Source organism: Pseudopipra pipra, chromosome 1 (genome assembly GCF_036250125.1).
Source record: "Pseudopipra pipra isolate bDixPip1 chromosome 1, bDixPip1.hap1, whole genome shotgun sequence".
In the NCBI taxonomy this organism is placed as follows: domain Eukaryota; kingdom Metazoa; phylum Chordata; class Aves; order Passeriformes; family Pipridae; genus Pseudopipra; species Pseudopipra pipra.
This window is the reverse complement of record NC_087549.1, coordinates 150,597,496-150,615,043: the sequence shown is the minus strand read 5'-3', so window position 1 is coordinate 150,615,043 and position 17,548 is coordinate 150,597,496. Positions and strand designations below refer to the sequence as shown.

General features: G+C 38.6%; 1 protein-coding gene across 1 annotated transcript in view; it reads left to right on the top strand.

Annotated features, from left to right (window-relative positions):
- LOC135409497 (sodium channel protein type 5 subunit alpha-like) overlaps positions 1-12,120 on the top strand; it is a 33,419-nt gene extending 21,299 nt beyond the window's left edge. The window contains exons 19-27 of the mRNA XM_064645149.1: positions 218-372; positions 2,575-2,748; positions 3,664-3,801; positions 3,909-4,163; positions 5,091-5,144; positions 5,919-6,060; positions 8,566-8,666; positions 9,512-9,776; positions 11,111-12,120. Coding sequence (XP_064501219.1) covers positions 218-372; positions 2,575-2,748; positions 3,664-3,801; positions 3,909-4,163; positions 5,091-5,144; positions 5,919-6,060; positions 8,566-8,666; positions 9,512-9,776; positions 11,111-12,120 — 2,294 coding nt within the window. The remainder of the gene's footprint in view (positions 1-217; positions 373-2,574; positions 2,749-3,663; positions 3,802-3,908; positions 4,164-5,090; positions 5,145-5,918; positions 6,061-8,565; positions 8,667-9,511; positions 9,777-11,110) is intronic.
- Positions 12,121-17,548: the final 5,428 nt, after the last annotated feature.

Genomic DNA, 17,548 nt, shown 5'->3' with positions numbered 1-17,548 from the left:
CCATGTATGAGTTGCTCTATTAAAAGAGATTAATTTTGCATACAAGTTTTTTCTTTTCTTTAGCTTTGTATCATTTCAACCACAGCATCACCTCATAGGTAAAGCAGCACATTCTTTCTCTAATCTGTAGAAGCTCTCTTTAAGATGCCCTATACTGTTTTGATTCCATGTCTCAGCATTTTCCATGGAACCAATATACTGTTCTTTCTCTTTTCAGATTGTGGTAAATGTGTCCCATGTTGTGTAGTGGATATCACTAAGTTTCCAGGCAGAAGGTGGTGGAACTTCAGGAAAACCTGCTACAGAATTGTTAACCATAGCGGGTTTGAATATTTTATGATTTTTGTGATAGTATTGAGCAGTGCAGCACTGGTAAATTGCATTTAATTTCTCTAATTTTGCATTGATTGTTGTTAATAAGGAAAATAATAATATTTGATTGATTTCTTCTACTCTGACCTTCCTTCCCACAGGGAGAGATAACAGTGTAATAAATGCATCCCTTAAAAGTGATAAGGCTTTTCCCCACTTGGAAGAGATATTTAAATATATGGATTTAACTATATGAAATTGTAACTTTTCATGGAACATAGTTCTTCATACATTTGTGTGTTAATTACAAGACTAAACCAGAGTCTGAAATTACTCAGCACTTCTAAATAAAATAATAACACTTCTAAATGTTCAAAGTAAGGTAACTGCTCCCTAAAAATGTAGATTCAAAATCATCCAAACATTATGATTAGAATCTAAAAGCGAAGTTGGCTGTAAACTGATAGGTGAGGTAATGTTTTGTTGCTACCCTGATCAGATCCATTTCTACTCAAGAATAAGGGAACTTCTATGATTTGAAAGCATATTCACTCTCGACTGAAAATAATTTGTTAAATAAAATGTTTTTAGTGCAAAAGGAACATAACCAAATAGTCTGAAAGGGATCTATGTGGTAGATGTCAGAATTTTCCAAATAAAATCTGCTCTGTGTACATTAAGTTCAGGTTGTTCACTGAACTATAGATTTGAACTGTCTGCTTTAGAATTCCCATGGCAAAATCACCAAGGGAAATCCCTGGGACTCCTGTGAGGGCTCCTCTCTATTCTTGTGGAACCAAACTGAAGTAAGAAAGGAAACTGAGTTAGTCAGATCCTACAGCACATTAAGGAATAAACTGAACACAAAGCTAATTGGTACCCAGGTGCAAAATAACAAATCAACAACATCAAAGATGTTTTGCAGTGAGAACTTTCACGTATGTTGTCTTTTCGCAAAAAGGGACTTGTCCATTTTGTTTGTTTGTTTGTTTTCTTTGTTTATAAAGTTGTATGCTGGTAGGGAATTGTCTGAACCAGTTAGAACAAAGGGACATCATGGTGTCCATGGCTTGAAGGGAAATTAAATGAGATGGTGATGACAGAAAGAATGCACAGAAAAGTCTATGGAGAGCGCTCAGTGCTCAGAGCAAAGGAAGAGCAGTTAGAAACTTAAGTAGATTCTAACTTTTTAAGGTAGCAGCAATTAAGAGTAACTAGAAACTTAAAAAAGTTAGGAAAAAAGGAGTTGGAAGTTTGAAAAAACATCACTGCTAATGAGCAGGTGGTTTGGTAGATGGAGATCAAGGTAGCCAAGGTTTAGCAGGCAATAAGAGGACACTTTATCAGACTTGCTCAAGAAAAAAGGTCAGAAATGGCAAATAGGTTTATGTACATGAATGCCAGAAGTTCTCATTTACCCACACTCAAATGAACAGTCCCATAGACACAGGGACAGCTCTGCTCTGGAGGCATTTCTCCTAATTGTTGTGCAATTGAAAGACCCCTTTAGGTCCAGAATCGGAATCACTGTTTTCTAACACTGCAGAACAGGAGTGCATAAGTTTTATTGGATTATACATAGGAGCATCTCTGCTCCTTGTTTTTTCAGTGCTCTATGCTCCTGCTCCACCTTTTCAATGGCTTTTTAGACTGGATTTTTAGGCATGTCTTAAGTGCAGGGGAGCAAATCAGGTCTGCTGTAATACCTAAATGAAGTGGAGATGGGGCTATAAGGTAGGGGAGAAGTGCTTGAAAAGAGGAATAAATACATTTCCAGAGGCTTGGTGAGGAAATAATGCAAGATGTAAAAGGAATTGGGAATAGATTGGCAATATCAAAAACTTAAAATTACTTAGCAAGGCAGAAAATGCATTAAACATAAGCAAACACTGATGTGAACAGCAGCAATCAATAAAGCATTTTCCTAAAACCTCAAGGTCAATGTTTTGGTGAAAAAACCTGTAACTCCAGGAATGAACAGTTCCAGATAAGGAGTTTGTCATTCTTTTCAATGTGTGTGTATTACAACTCTTCAGGCTGACTAAAGATCACTCATTTGGAAGGTCAGAGTCTGAAAGATAGTGAATCATGTGTTCAAGTCAGGCTTTAGTTTTTTACTTCTAAGTATAAAACTAAGTGGTGATTGCCCATAATTTAGTATGAAATGGTTGTAATCAGACAAACTGTGTATTCTTGTGCAATTTAACAGTAATTTTCCATGCAACTACTGACCTGTTTTAAAACTGAATTCTGAAATTCCAGGCATTTGAAGATATTCACCTGCAAAATAAACCAACAGTGAAAATGATCCTAAATTATGCTGATAAAATATTTAGCTACATCTTTTTGATGGAGATGCTTCTGAAATGGGTAGCTTATGGATTGCACAGTTACTTCACAAATTCCTGGTGTTTGCTTGACTTTGTCATTGTATGTGTAAGTATTATATTCAGCTTGTCATACATTTTGATTTTTGACATTTTCTATCTGGATGGATCTGGACATGCAAATTCTGATTATGAATAGCTACAAGAGTGAAAGACAGTTCCCAAAAGCTGAAAAACCTGCAATCCAAAGAGACCTTAGGACAAATTTAAATGGAAATTTTCAGCAGTAATCAGAAGTTACTGAAGAAACCTTTATTAGATATCTTCTCTTATGACTATTTAGAAAGAACATGTAGCATAACTTCAGGAATTAGGGGTTTCTAATCTTAATAGCAGTGCTGTCCAAATCAGAGGAAAGGCATGAAAAGATCCAATGGCTGGACAGCGACACAAGAATTTCAACTAGGAGAGAAAAGACAAATCATGAACAGTCAAAAAAACCCTAATTATTGAAATTTTTTTCTAATACTTTCATTTAATTTTTGCTCTTAGAAAAATTTAAAATATCAGGTATGTTTTTAAAAAATAATTTTTGTTTCCACATCACCTTCTTAAGTGATAATAAAGAATTATTGTATACCCCTCTGAGAATAATGATGGAGCAAATGGGAATGTTTTATTTGAAAAATCCTCTCTGGTGTGGCAGTGTATATAAGTACCATGATTATCAACTTGGTTATTATATTAGCAGTAAAAAAAATTATATGGACTGGTTTTGAAAAAGAACCAAAACCCAAAGAGGAAAAAAATGCATTTTAAATCAGAATGAAGGAAACCTAATTTTTTTCATATATTAGAAGAGAATGAAGTAAAATTATATTACAATAACTTTGAATGTGTATTTTCTTAATTTGACTTACTGGTCAAAGATCTTGTAATGTTCAGATACTAACTGTTTGCTAACACAAACAAGGGAAATTTTGTTTACCGTTTAATAATCCCAGTTCCAATTCTGTGAACACAGCTGTCATTTGTTTCCTGGGCACTAAATCCTGACCCCAGAGATGTATCACCTTGTTCCTCTGGAAGTGGCCTGAAATCTCTCAGGACTCTTAGAGCATTGAGGCCTCTACGAGCTTTGTCAAGATTTGAAGGGATAAAGGTAAAGATGTTGGGGATCAGTGTGAATATTTTGTAATGGCTGCATTTGAAGATTTTTTTGAAAATGACAACATAAAATTAATTATTATTTGCATTCATTTTGTTCAGGTTGTTGTCAATGCACTCCTCGGAGCTATCCCCTCAATCTTCAATGTTTTGCTCGTCTGTGTTGTCGTTTGGCTCCTGTTTAACATTCTAGGAGTAAAATTGTTTGGGAAAAGATTTTCAAAGTGCATACTCCAGGAAGGAGATATCCGTGCCATTAATAACAGAAATAATTGTATATCCTGTGGTGGAAATTGGACAAATTCTCCTGTAAACTTTGATAATGTTGGGATGGGATACTTGGCTCTGCTCCAAGTGGTGAGTTCTATAAAAACATTCTCAGTTTTGGTTTCTTCAAGGAAATGGGTTGAGCAGCCCAACCATGGGACACCCCTATGCTTCTGTTTATCCCAGTGAAATTGGGGATATTTTTTAGCTTTCATATATATTTTCCTTATTGGTGACCTGCTCAGTTCCTCCTAAGTAACACTTGAGCATATGCTCAAGAACTCGTAAAATCAAGAACTCTGTTTCATGGCTTTTCAATTTTGTTTTAATTTTGATTAATAGTCTAAACCTGAAATAGTCTGCAGGTTACTGAATTAAAAATATTCTCATTTTCTCTCGTTCAGAGTGGATGAGCAAGAAAATCAGGGCACAGTTTATTTATATTTTCTTTTCCTGTAGAAGTCATGAAGGATTGGGATACTAATTTATTGAGCTCCCTAACATGACAACAAAGGAGAGAAAGGCATTTTTCAAATCACTTGTTTTGCCTGTATCTTTTTTAGCTGAAGTTCTATGCCCTGGGTCCTCCAAAGTATTCTATGATTCTGCAGAGTTGCTAAAAATTGCAGGAATTGTCAGCTGTTTTCTTAGAAATTGTTTTTATGCTTTTACATTATATTTGCAAGTTAAACTGAAAATTTTACCATTTTATTTTTTTTCCCAAAAAATTAGTTTTACAAGAATTAACATTAAGACACTTCACATGCATCATGATTTTTTTTTTTGTTTTCAGGAAATATTTTTGTTTGTTTGCTTGTTTGTTTTTGTTTAGTTTTCAAGAAGTATTTTTTTTCTCTTTACTAAACTCCAGTGAATCATACTTCCCAGCAGATCTTTAGAAGTGATACATATTTTTTATAGCATACTGCTCATTTTCTACAACTATCAACACATTTATATTAGGTATACCTAATTTTTTTCTTAGCTATAACAAACTTAATAATGCATTTTTTTCAGGCAACTTTTAAAGGCTGGATGGATATTATGTATGCAGCAGTGGATTCACGTGAGGTATGTCACTAAAATGGCAATTTAGTTCTTTTCCCTTTTCTTCTTCCCTTTTCCATCCATGTAATTACTGTTCATCTTTGTTTGCAATATCAAGTCAAAAATACAAGTGGTTGAAGGCATCAAACTACACAGTGAAACAATAATCCTTGGACTACCAAAAATCTGGAACTTAACAAAAGAAACTGGTCAAAGTAGAGTGACACCACAAAAAGCTTGCTATGTCAGGAATGCAGAGGGGAAGATGTTGCAAGCTTTGTGCAAGTCTCTTTTGGAAACAGAATACAGAAGCTCTTGGAAGGGACTGTGCAAATTTTCTTCCTTTTTAAACATGTACAGGAGCATTGAAACAGCATGCAGCTAGAGCAGTTATTTCAGGAGTTTTTCTTCCCTAGATTCGATATCCTCACTATTTCTTCCCCCTTTGCATGTGCTGTTCCTCACTCTCTTACCAGGACATTAAGTTTAGTCTGAGCTGTTGTTTTTAATCAGGGCATTCACAGGATCCCTTCTGATTGGAACTGGTTCTTTATGACTTAAAAATTTGCTGAAGCTGGATTTGTCTCTATAGCTCTGTTTGTCACTATCTTTACGATCAGTAGCAAGATAGAACAAGAGAGTGGTTCTACCTGTACATCCAGGTAAAAATGTAAATGTGTGGAAATAATTTATCCATCATGACAATGAAAAGATCTGTTATTATAAATTGGAAATTGTAAAGCTGTGATTATCTCCTTTTTACCACTATTATTTTTCTGGTTTGATTTTTTTTAACAGATGAATGAACAGCCAAAGTTTGAAGCAAGATTATATATGTACATATACTTTGTGGTTTTCATTATTTTTGGATCTTTCTTCATGTTGAACCTTTTTATTGGAGTGGTTATCAACAATTTTAACCAACAAAGGAAAAAGATAAGTACTACTTGAGCTAACTCAGGATCTCCTCTAATCCCAATTTAAATGAATGCTGGCTTGACATGTAGATGTCTAACATTTTGAAATAACTGTTTACCTGGATAAATTTAAACTAATAACATTTTAAACCACGTTTTGGAAACTGGAGTCCTCTTTTCCTCAATTGCTTTTAGCAATTTACCTGTATCATAGAGTAGAATCATAGAATCATAGAATCAGATGGGTTGGAAAAGACTTCTGAGACCATCAAGTCCAACCTTGATCCTACACCTCTGTGGTTACCAGATCATGGCACTGATGCCACATCCAGTCTCATCTTAAAAACCACCACGACTGGGAATCCACCACTTCCCTGGGCAGCCCATTCCAATGCCTGATTACCCTCTCTGTAAAGAATTTCTTCCTAGTATCCAACCTAAACCTCTCCTGGCACAGCTTAAGACCGAGCCCTCTTGTCTTGCTGATAGTTGCCTGGGAGAAGAGACCAACCCCCTCCTGGCTCCCCCCTCCTGTCAGGGAGTTGTAGAGAGTGAGGAGGTCTCCCCTGAGCCTCCTCTTCTCCAGGCTGAACAGCCCCAGCTCCCTCAGCCTCTCCTCACAGCACTTGTGCTCCAGTCCCTTCCCCAGCCTTGTTGCCCTTCTCTGGACCTGCTCTAGCCCCTCAATGTCCTTCCTGAACTGAGGGGCCCAGATCTGGCCACAGCACTCGAGGTGTGGCCTCACCAGTGCTGAGTCCAGGGGAAGAGTCACTTCCCTGGCCCTGTTGGCCACACTGTTTCTGATACAGGTCAGGATACCATTGGCCTTCTTGGCCACCTGGGCACACTCTGGCTCCTGTTCAGCTTCTTATCAATCCAAACTCCCAGGTCCCTCTCTGCCTGACTGCTCTCCAGCCACTCTGTCCCCAGCCTGTAGCACTGGAGGGGTTTGTTCTGACCAAAGTGCAGGACCCGGCACTTGGCCTTGTTGAACCTCATCCCGTTGGAATCAGCCCATGGATCCAGCTTATCCAGGTCCCTCTGCAGAGCCCTCCTGCCTTCCAGCTGATCAACACTTGCTCTCAGCTTAGTGTCATCTGCAAATTTGCTGATGGTGGACTCAATCCCCTCATCTAAATCAGCAATAAATATATTAAACAGAACTGGGCCCAGCACTGATCCCTGGGGATACCACTAGTGACTGGCTGCCAACTGGATGCAGCACCGCTCACCACCATTCTCTGGGCCTGGCCCTCCAGCCAGTTCCTGACCCAGCACAGACTGCCCCCGTCCAAGCCGTGGGCTGCAGCTTTTTCAGGAGAATGTTATGGGAGATGGTGGAAAGACTTTGCTGAAGTCCAGACAGACACATCCAAAGCCTTCCCCTCATCCACCAGGCGGGTCACTTGATCATAAAAGGAGATCAGGTTGGTCAGACAGGACCTGCCCCTCCTAAACCCGTGCTGGCTGGGTCTGGTCCCTTGTCCATCCTGTAGGTGCTGTGTGATTGCACTTACGATGATCTGCTCCATAACCTTGCCAGGCACTGAGGTCAGGCTGATGGGCCTGGAGTTTCCTGGGTCCTCCTTCCAGCCCTTTCTGTGGATGGGCGTGACATTCACCAACTTCCAATCATCTGGGATCTCCCCAGTGAGACAGGACTGTTGGTAAATGATGGAGAGCAGCTTGGCGAGCTCTTCTACCAACTCCCTTATCCCCCTAGAATGGATCCCATCTGACTCCACAGACTTGTGAGGATCCAGGTGGCTCAGCAGGTCACAAACTGTTTCCTCCTGGATTACAGGGGGCTATTCAGCTTCTTATCTCTGTCTACAAGCTCAAAAAGCCAGCTGTCCTCGGGACAACCTGTCTTATTGTTGAAAACTGAGGTAAAGAAGATGTTAAATACCTCAGCCTTTTCCTCATCTTTGAAAATTATGTTCCCCCCACCATGTCCAAGAAAGAAAGGAGGTTTTCCTTGCCACATTTATGATTGATGAGTGACTTCTGAATCCTGGGTTCAAAGGGATTGCTAAGTACTACAGAGGGTGTAGATGGGGATAAGTAATACAGGGGGTGTAGATGGGAATAAGAAATTTGTTGTCAGGAACCCCCTGTAGAACTGGGTCCCATCATCCTCCATTTACCTGCCAGTCCAGCAATACTCTTCTGTTTCTACCTTCCCCAAAAATAGAAAGTATTTCCCTTCCTGATGAATCATATGTAATTTTTAAAGTAGGAAATAGATTTCTAAAATTTCAGAAAGGCTCTCACACTTGAGGGAACTGACTTGGGAACACTGCCTAGACTAGACTGTCATGATCAGACCCAGATCAGCTCTTTCCAGTACATCTATTCAAAGATCAAGGGGAAAAGGAGAAATGGTGAAGACACATTTTGTCTCTGTGCTGTCTTAGGTCCCACTCAGGACAGCTGTAACTTACTCTTTTTTACAGAAAGTTGCTGGAATTTATTTAGGGAACTGCATAAACTTCAGCTAAACAACAATATTCTTTCCCTTTACTTAGGTGGAAAAGATCTATTTTTGACTGAGGAACAGAAAAAGTACTATAATGCCCTAAAAAAACTTGGATCCAAGAAACCTCAAAAACCCATCCCAAGACCATCGGTGAGACCATCTTAAGTAGAACATGGCAGAAGATACAACGATGGTGACCATATTTGAACTCAGTAGCCCAGGCACAGGCAAATAAACTTTGCCTTAGAGCCCATCATCTTCTTTGTTCAATGTAGTATTTACATTTTACTCTCTTTTGCTTAATTCTGTCTAAAAGAGCCTTTGTTTGTGGTCATTAATTAGGGAAATTTATATCCTATTTATGACCTATCCAAATGTATAACCTGTTTATAAAGGTTCATATTAAGTGTTTGAAATTCCTACCATGACCTTGATTACTTAAGTTGCATGATGTTGCTTCTGCCACTAGACTGGATTATTGTAGGTGAGAATGAATAGAGAATAGTACATGCCCCCATGGCAGTTATTTGCTTTTAGATAATCTTATGCTTTATTTCTTTTAGTTCCTTAAATTTATTTCCAGGCCTGGCTTTTCATAGTAACTATTCAGAGTTTTTCTCGCTTACAACATTTTAATTAGAGTTACTTATAGTAAAATATCTGCTTCAGTAAGGATTTCTATTAAAAGAGTGATACAATGTACAATGTACTCTGGATGTTTTCCTGATGTATATAAATACAAATATATATATATATGTATATATATAAAAATATGTATATATATGCCAATGTTCTTACTTGCTACCTGAATATACTTAGCCAAGTACTGCGAGTTTTCATTGAAGATCTAAAGAAATCCCCTAAAAATGATTTAGTAGCTAATTCTTAAATTTATATGACTTTAAATTCTTTTTCTAAGCACAAATTACTGATTAATATTTGAATGCAGGCTGAGTCCTAGAAGTAGCATCAAGCAGTTCTTGTTCTCTCCACAGAATGTGTTCCTGGGATTGCTGTTTGATATCGTAATGCACAAAGCATTTGACATCATCATTGTCATTTTCATCTGCCTAAATATGTTTGTTATGATGGCAGAAAATGACCAGAAAGGCACCAAGGAACTTCTTAATAAAATCAACTATTTTTTTGTGGCTGTATTTACAGCGGAATGTGTCATAAAAATACTGGCCTTAAGACAGCACTACTTCAAAAGCGGCTGGAACTTATTTGATTTTATTGTTGTGGTCCTTTCAATAGTCAGTAAGTACCAATCACTAAATCAGGTAATGTGTCTTACCAATATTGAGCCAAATTTCAGTATGAAGTAACCACTTAGATACATTTGATAAACGAATCCAGATCCACTGTACTTTTTCAAACTATATGCTGTCATTCCTTCTAAAATGATGTATTTTGTTTTCCCTTATATGTGCTAAAAGGTAAATGATGTTTTCAATTTTTACTTTTCTTAAAGTATGTTTTATTGAAAGCAGAGCAGAAATTTAATTAATTAACATCTTCTCTAAATTACTGTAATTAACCTGTTATCTAACTGTCTTTATGCTTTCAATTTACATGTTATCATGGTAACTGTTGTTTTCACAGTAAAAGTAAATTCATGTTAAAACTACATTTGCTTGACAAATGGGAAAGATGTATTTAATTTTTCCAGGACCTACTTTAAAGAAGGCAGATCCTGATTGCTGATTTAGAAAGCTCAGGAAAGCATAACTGCTCAGCACCATTCTAAATCTGGGCCACTGTTCGTGACTATGAAAAGTCTCATTAAAACTGACTTGGCTTTTTTGGCTTTTCAAATAAGACTGGATGCTGATCATTTCCTCTACAAAGGGTCATAGATAGCTCTAGTTTCTTGTACAGTTTATTTGGTCTGTGCTTCCCACTCAGGCTCAGGTTATATCACAGAATAAAGGACAGGAAAGAAAAACTGCTCTGAGTTCTCTGTTTCGTGCCTAAGCACAGTAACCCTTTGCTGTGCTGTGCAACCCAGGAAAATGATGACTCCTTAACTCCTCTGTTTGCAATCATTTGCATTGCTGCTGTACCCTTACTCTGTTAGTAGGGTCAAAGAATGGGGTGTAATGGGGGATAAATGCTGAAAGACAGTTTTTCTTTAGAATCCCCTTGGTCTTCTCTGATCTCCTTCAAATACCAAGCATTAGTCAAAGCCTCACATTTAGCATGTGATCAGGCTTGTAAAGAAGCAACAGACAGCAGCTAGGAGGCAATCCCCACAGCTTCCAGCACAGGAGCTGAATGGAGCTAAAAGCATTTTTAAGTACTTGAGTAATGAATGTGTAACTTCACCAGCCCTGAATTAGAGGAACCTGGGAGGATGCAGTTTCCAAACTATGCCTAATCTTGATATCTTTTTAATATTGAAAGGTATTACGATTTGTCTTTCTTTTCCTAAGGTGTTCTGTAAGCAAGTGTAGTATTGATGATGTTTGTGTGGAAAGAGGTGTAATATGGTCAGTGTTACTTCTGACACCTAAAGCACAGAATATAACAAAGCAGATAAAAATTTAACTAATATGGCTTGACAACATTTTGTTTTCTTTCTCCCTTCAAAGGTATTGGAGTTTCTGCAGCCTTTCAAAATTTCGTCTCTCCTACACTTTTGAGAATTATTCGTTTGGTGCGAATTGGCCGAATCCTGAGATTGATTCGAAAAGCGAGAGGACTTCAAACCCTTCTCTTTGCATTACTGATGTCTCTTCCTGCACTGGTCAACATTGGCCTTTTGCTTTTCCTAATTATGTTCATTTATGCCGTTGTGGGCATGGCAAACTTTGCCTGTCTTCCCTGGGAAGGTGGGATTGATAACATTTTCAACTTTCAAACCTTTTCTGGTAGCATTCTCTGTCTCTTCCAAATTACAACATCAGCTGGCTGGGATGGTCTTCTGGCCCCTTTGTTAAGTGAATCTGGTACATGTGCTCCCAACTTAAATTTAAATGTGACAGGTAAAACTACTTGCACAAATAGACCATTTGGTATTTTTTATTTTGTAAGCTATGTCATTATATCATTTCTCATTGTTGTAAATATGTACATAGCTGTCATTTTAGAGAACTTCAATGTTGCCACTGAAGAAAGCACAGATCCTCTTTGTGAGGAGGACTTTGATATGTTTTATGAGACCTGGGGAAAATTTGATCCTCTGGCAACACAGTTTATTGACTATTCTGCTCTTTCAGACTTTGCAGATGCTCTGGCAGAACCCTTGCGCATTCCAAAGCCCAATAACATCCAGCTCATATCCATGGACCTCCCTCTAGTGAGTGGAGATAAGATCCACTGCTTGGATATCTTGCTTGCTTTCAGTAAACGAGTCTTGGGAGAATGTGGAGATTTTGATACACTTAAATTACTCATTGAAGAAAAATTTGTGGCTGCCAATCCATCTAAAAGATCTCACAGGCCAATTTCTTCTACATTTAAGAGAAAACAAGAGGAGGTATCAGCAGTTATTATCCAAAGGGCCTTCAGGAGGTATTTGATACAGCGTTCTTTCAAAAATACATCTTTCTTAAGCCATCACAGACAGACCAGTGCTGTCTTTGGAGAAGAAATGCTCTAGAATAATGTAAATCTCTTTAGAGATAACCAATATTTCCAACTAGGCTTTATTGTAGCAAAATGAAATAATTACTGCATTTCTGTAACAGAGCTCATTCAGGACACTCGAGTATAATCAGCCTCTAACTTTGATGGTTTTGGGACCATACTCCTCCTAGCATGTTTGGGTGGATTTGTTTATGCTTAAGAATTTTAGAGATGTCTTTATATGTGCACCTAAATGGATTTAGCAGATCATCCTCAGTTGCCTGTGCATAAAAGTTGTATATAATTTGTTCTTTGTATCATTTGGCGTATGAAATTGTCATAATCATAGTTACCAAAATCAAAGGATGTTATACAAGGGGTATTGCTTCCAGAAAATCTTGAAAATCATTGTACATAAAATTTAATCATCACTCAAATGTCATAGAAAGCATTACTTAGTATTCTGAAAAGGAGTTCATGGTATATCTTATGAGACAACATTTAATAAAAGGTAGAGGAAGTGTTTATTTGATTGATTCTGAAAAAATATACATGAACAACGTGTAATAATATTTTAGTGATTCTTTTGCAGTTTATGTTATTCAGATGAAGTGTCATGGTGGATTCAGGACCACCAATAAAATGCAACTGGTTTAGATTCTTCAATAAAGAGTTCAGATGCTTAACATGTTTTTGTCTGTTTTGTAAGGACTATCTTCAATTTCATTTGTTACAGGACATAATCTGTTCTTGGAGGGGTAATACAATTTTCCAAAAGTAGCTACCTATTAGCACAAGAAACAAAAATATTTCACTTTTTACAGGGAGTCAGAAAAGATTTATCATTTTGAGGCCAAGAAGAGCAGGAACAATAAGGTAATTACTTTTTTACTGTCATTTCCTGTGTTAAATACTATTAAATATTGTTAAATCTAAAATAATTTCAGGACAAATAAAGGCACAAGAAAGCTAAGAGTTTAAGAGTTCCAATACAGTATGGTTTGAAGGGGCTTTGCTGTGATTGAACTTCAGCTGCCCAGGGAACTGGTGGAATCACCATCCCTGGAAATGTTCCAAAAACAAGTGGATGTGGCACTTAGTACTGTGGCTTAGTGGGCATGTGGTGTTTGATTAAAGGTTGAACTTGATGATCTTGGAGGTCTTTTGTAACAGTCCATTAGGATACATGACCGGAATAAAGACAAGTACTACAGACGTTCAAACACCGCAAAATATCTTTTATTGCAGCGAGAATAATAACAAAAAAAAAAACTAGCAAAGAGAAACAAAAGCTAAAAAAGAATACAAAATTACTATTTTATCGGTTGGCATTAAAACAATACTATGAATAGCTTTTAATACAGTAGTAACTAATAAAAAGGGAACTAAAGGAATACCAAAAAAGGATATTAAAACAATACTACAGACAACTTTTAATACAATATTAATTGGTTAAAAAAGCGGTATTAAAGGGAAAACATTATGAACATCTTTTATTACAATATTAACCAAATAGAGGGGAATTAAAAGGAACATAAAAGGGATATTAAAACATTTGCTTTCCCGGTTGCTTCCTATCAATAAACCGTTCTTACCTACACAGACAGGCCAGGGCTACCAGGATCTGCAGCAGCTGGTCGGTGCCCATGCTTAGCAGGCGTCCCCACAGAGCAACACTGTCTCCATGGAAGGATGAGTATCGCTCACCCCAGCAGTCCTGACACCCCATTTTTATCAGCTCTACATTACACCACGTAGGGCCAGTACACAGCATAAGATGATGCCTGAGTGGCAGCCAAACCCCGCCTATTCATTACGTAATAGCAACAGTCTGCCCATGCCCTGCTGTAGGGTAAGGGGTGAATAACCCCTGCCCACATAAGCTTCCTCTCACCATTATCTTTCTCACCCCTGTGTATGACCTCTACCATTGTGTTTCAAGGGTATTTGTATCCATCTTGCAGTATGTAGCAAAACCAAGGAGGAACTCAGCTCTGAAAATAGGGGATATCAAGTTGACTTGCTAAAAAGCGCAACGGGCCTTACAGTTAACTTGTGCCATAAAGTTACATGGTACAATACTCTAGCTGGTTTCACATCCTAATATGATTTCTTTCCCACACCTCTATGCTCCATAGATCATCTAATTCAAAAGTACCCCCCTTACATCTTTTCCAGCCTTAATGATTCTATGATTACTTCCAGAACCAGCTGCAGTCCAGAAAATAAGGTTGATGAAGAAGGTTTGCAGACCTCTTAGGATAACTCAGGAATTTGCACTCAGGAGCTGCCACACTGGGCAGAGAGATGCAGAGATATTTGGTGGCTCTGCTTGAGACCTGCTCCTGTCCAGCTTGTGTTGTTTCACACAGAGTGATGCTTGTGAGGTGAAACTCTTTATTTTGTTCTTTGAGAGCTGGACTGAACCGACAGCTTTTGTTCAGTGATCAGGTGCCATTAGATGGCAGCATTTAGTGTAGTTTAAAATGTGGCCAGTCTTTGGTGAAAGAGGTGTCAAACTTGCACACTTCAGCAAAAAGGTATTACATTGATTGTAAAAAAGTTAGGAAAAAAGTCTCAAAACTCTCTTTTTTTCTGTCCTGGGCTTTCAAGTTAGCCACAGTTCTCAGTAGGTGCTTGTTCACTGACTGTTCTGGCTTTTGATAGACCTTAAGGACTGGGGCAGAAAAAAAATTCACCTGGGTCCTTTCTATCTTTATATCACTGTAAAAGGAAATGTTTCTTAGGCAAGAGGTAAGAATGCTTTGTTCTTGCCCATTGGAAAAAAAGAAAAGATGGGAAAAGCCATATAAGAGACTTTAAAAACACTAATGAATCTATCTTTACAATTTAAAATTATTTGTTTGAATGCAACACCAGGTTTTCTGCCCTGGATCATAATTAGAATTACTTCAAAGATGAACACTTTATTTCCATTGTAGGGGCAGCAATTTTGGACAAAATCGTACCTGACATGAACACATCCTTAGTGATTATTTTACTTCAGCAACACACAAAAGTACCTGAATTCACCACACAGCAAATTTAGAAGTCTGACCAATTCTTTACTATTGCTTAAGCATTAAGATAGCCTTAGCATGCAATTGCAGGGTTGAAAGGAGAATGGTGATATCCAGCTGTTGACACTTCTTTGTGCTACAATTGTCCAAAAGGCACTGCTGAGGCAATGTAGAGTTTCTTTAAGAAGTCCTTAAGGTGGTGATGAGGTAAGAGCAGTGAAGAGGTGGGAGCTTTTGGCAATGCTGGTATGTGGAACTGTGAATTCCTCCAGGTTAAACTGCCTGGATATATGTGAACTTCATGAGAAGTGGTCAGGCACGCTCGGAACACAGCAGAAGAATATTCCCTTCTGTTTGTGAAGTTTGACACTTAAATCAGAGAACAGCAGAAACAAAGGAATACTGGATGACTCCAGGTAGGAAACACTGTGAATGTAAAGCTCCTAGGGAATTCCTGAGGGCCAGCAGCATAATACAAGCTAACCTTTCCTCCTTAGTGGTGATGCAGACCTTCATTTTACATTTCCATCTATCGCTTTTCCTGTGTAGAAATAGTATGAACCTGACCCTTGGTAAGTAAAAGTTTTTTCCTCCTTTTATGTAGCCCTGTATCCCTGAAAAACAGGCTCCACGAAGGGATTGTGAAAACTGTCCTTTTACTCTCTGGAGTTCCTCAGTTACTGCTCACCTTGCAATGTTTGCACTCTTCAGTGTTTCTTCAGGACTCAAAGAGAGCCCATCTGCAGTTAAGTTATTTGAAAAGAAATAACCTTTAGTGGAAGGTTCTGTGAGAAATGAAATAAGGTTTTGGTTCAGCCATGAAACCTCATGGACATGAGAGAGAAGGGGAGGGAAGTTAGCTCCTGTTTATAGCTTGAGTGCAAAGAGTAGCTAGGGCCAATAGGAAAGGTGATATTGAAAACCTGCCCTAAAAAAAGGAAGCAAAGACAAAAGGGAGAAAGTTAAGGGACAGTTCAAGTCAGGTAGGCAGCTGGGAAGGGATATAAGTTCCTGAATAGATAGGCAATGGGAAAAGTGACAGGGATCTCACCACCTGGGGAAGAGTATAAAAGGTAGTTCATTCTGAGGAGAGGTGTGCTTCCCTAGAGATGCACCTGACTCAGCTGACTTGTTCTTATCAATAAATAGTTTTGCTTCAATGACTTTGTCGTCTCTCAATTTCATCAATAAGTGAGTATTTCTCACATCTGGGGACTCGTCCCAAATGCTTGACCTCTGACCCTGCAGAGCGGGACAATGGGAGCACGGGAAGGTGTACCCTGCTGATTTCAGCAGCCCTCGGCTTGTTGTGCCCTGTGGGGACTTCAGGTGAGACCCAGATGGAGGACTCTCAAAGCAAAAGGGGAAGGAGAAGTAGGAAAAAGGAGAAAAGATTAGGGTATTTTAAGACTCCAAGCCCCGGGAGCTGCCAGCTCCCTGGTTTGGCTATGGTTCTTTAATACCTGGAGACAGCATCAAGAGAATAAGCCACGTATGGGAAATAAAGAAATGAGGCTGCACAAACCACAATTCGGTTTTTGGGATTCTCTGCAGAGCTCTCTCTGCATTCCGTTTTTATTAACCTCTTCAGGTAAACAGCACTTGGTGTTGCCATTCAGTCATAACTAGAATTCCCAAAACTTTGGTGACCTGATGTCTTCATTTCATATGCTATCATTCTGCGACTGTTTTCAATCACGGCATAAACCATGCATGTTCTCATGCAGACTCTTGAGCCGTTTTCCGCTTTGGGAAGACAGCACTCTCTTTACCAAAACACAGTTAAGGCCGAAATACTCCTTTTTGATTCTAATTAACTGAATGCAGGTGCATCTGACTCAGCTTGTTCACACAGCCAGGGACTTGTTCCCAAGAAATTTCTTTGATAATTTAAGGGAGCAAATAAAGAAACTTGGCCAAAGATCAAAAGGACACCATACAAGGTAGACAAAATGTTCCACCGCAGTACTGACCCAGCATATCGTACTAATCCACAACCCTTAAGTCAAAATCCAGCCAATCCACAACACTTAAATCAAGATCCAATAAACCAACAATACTTAAGGCAAGATTCAATAAATCCACAACCCTTCCAATAAATCCACAAATCCACAACACTTAAGGCAAAATCCAACCAATTCTACCACACTTAAATCAAGATTCAGTCCCTTCAGCTCCAAACCACCCTAAGAATCAAGAAAGGAGCAAAGAAAGAGAAGCAGAGGGAGCAAGAGGAGACAAGAAAAAGAAGAGAGAGCTACAACCGAAGCCTTGTAGAAGACCAGCTCTCACAAGTCCAATGTCAGGGTCGTGACAAGATGTAAACACGTGCCTTTGGTTTTGTCTGCTCTGGTCCCCTGTGATAGTTTCAGTCTAGGCCTTCCTGGAGACCAGCTTGTAATTAGGGAAGTACCCTATGTTCCCTGTATTCCATGCTATTCC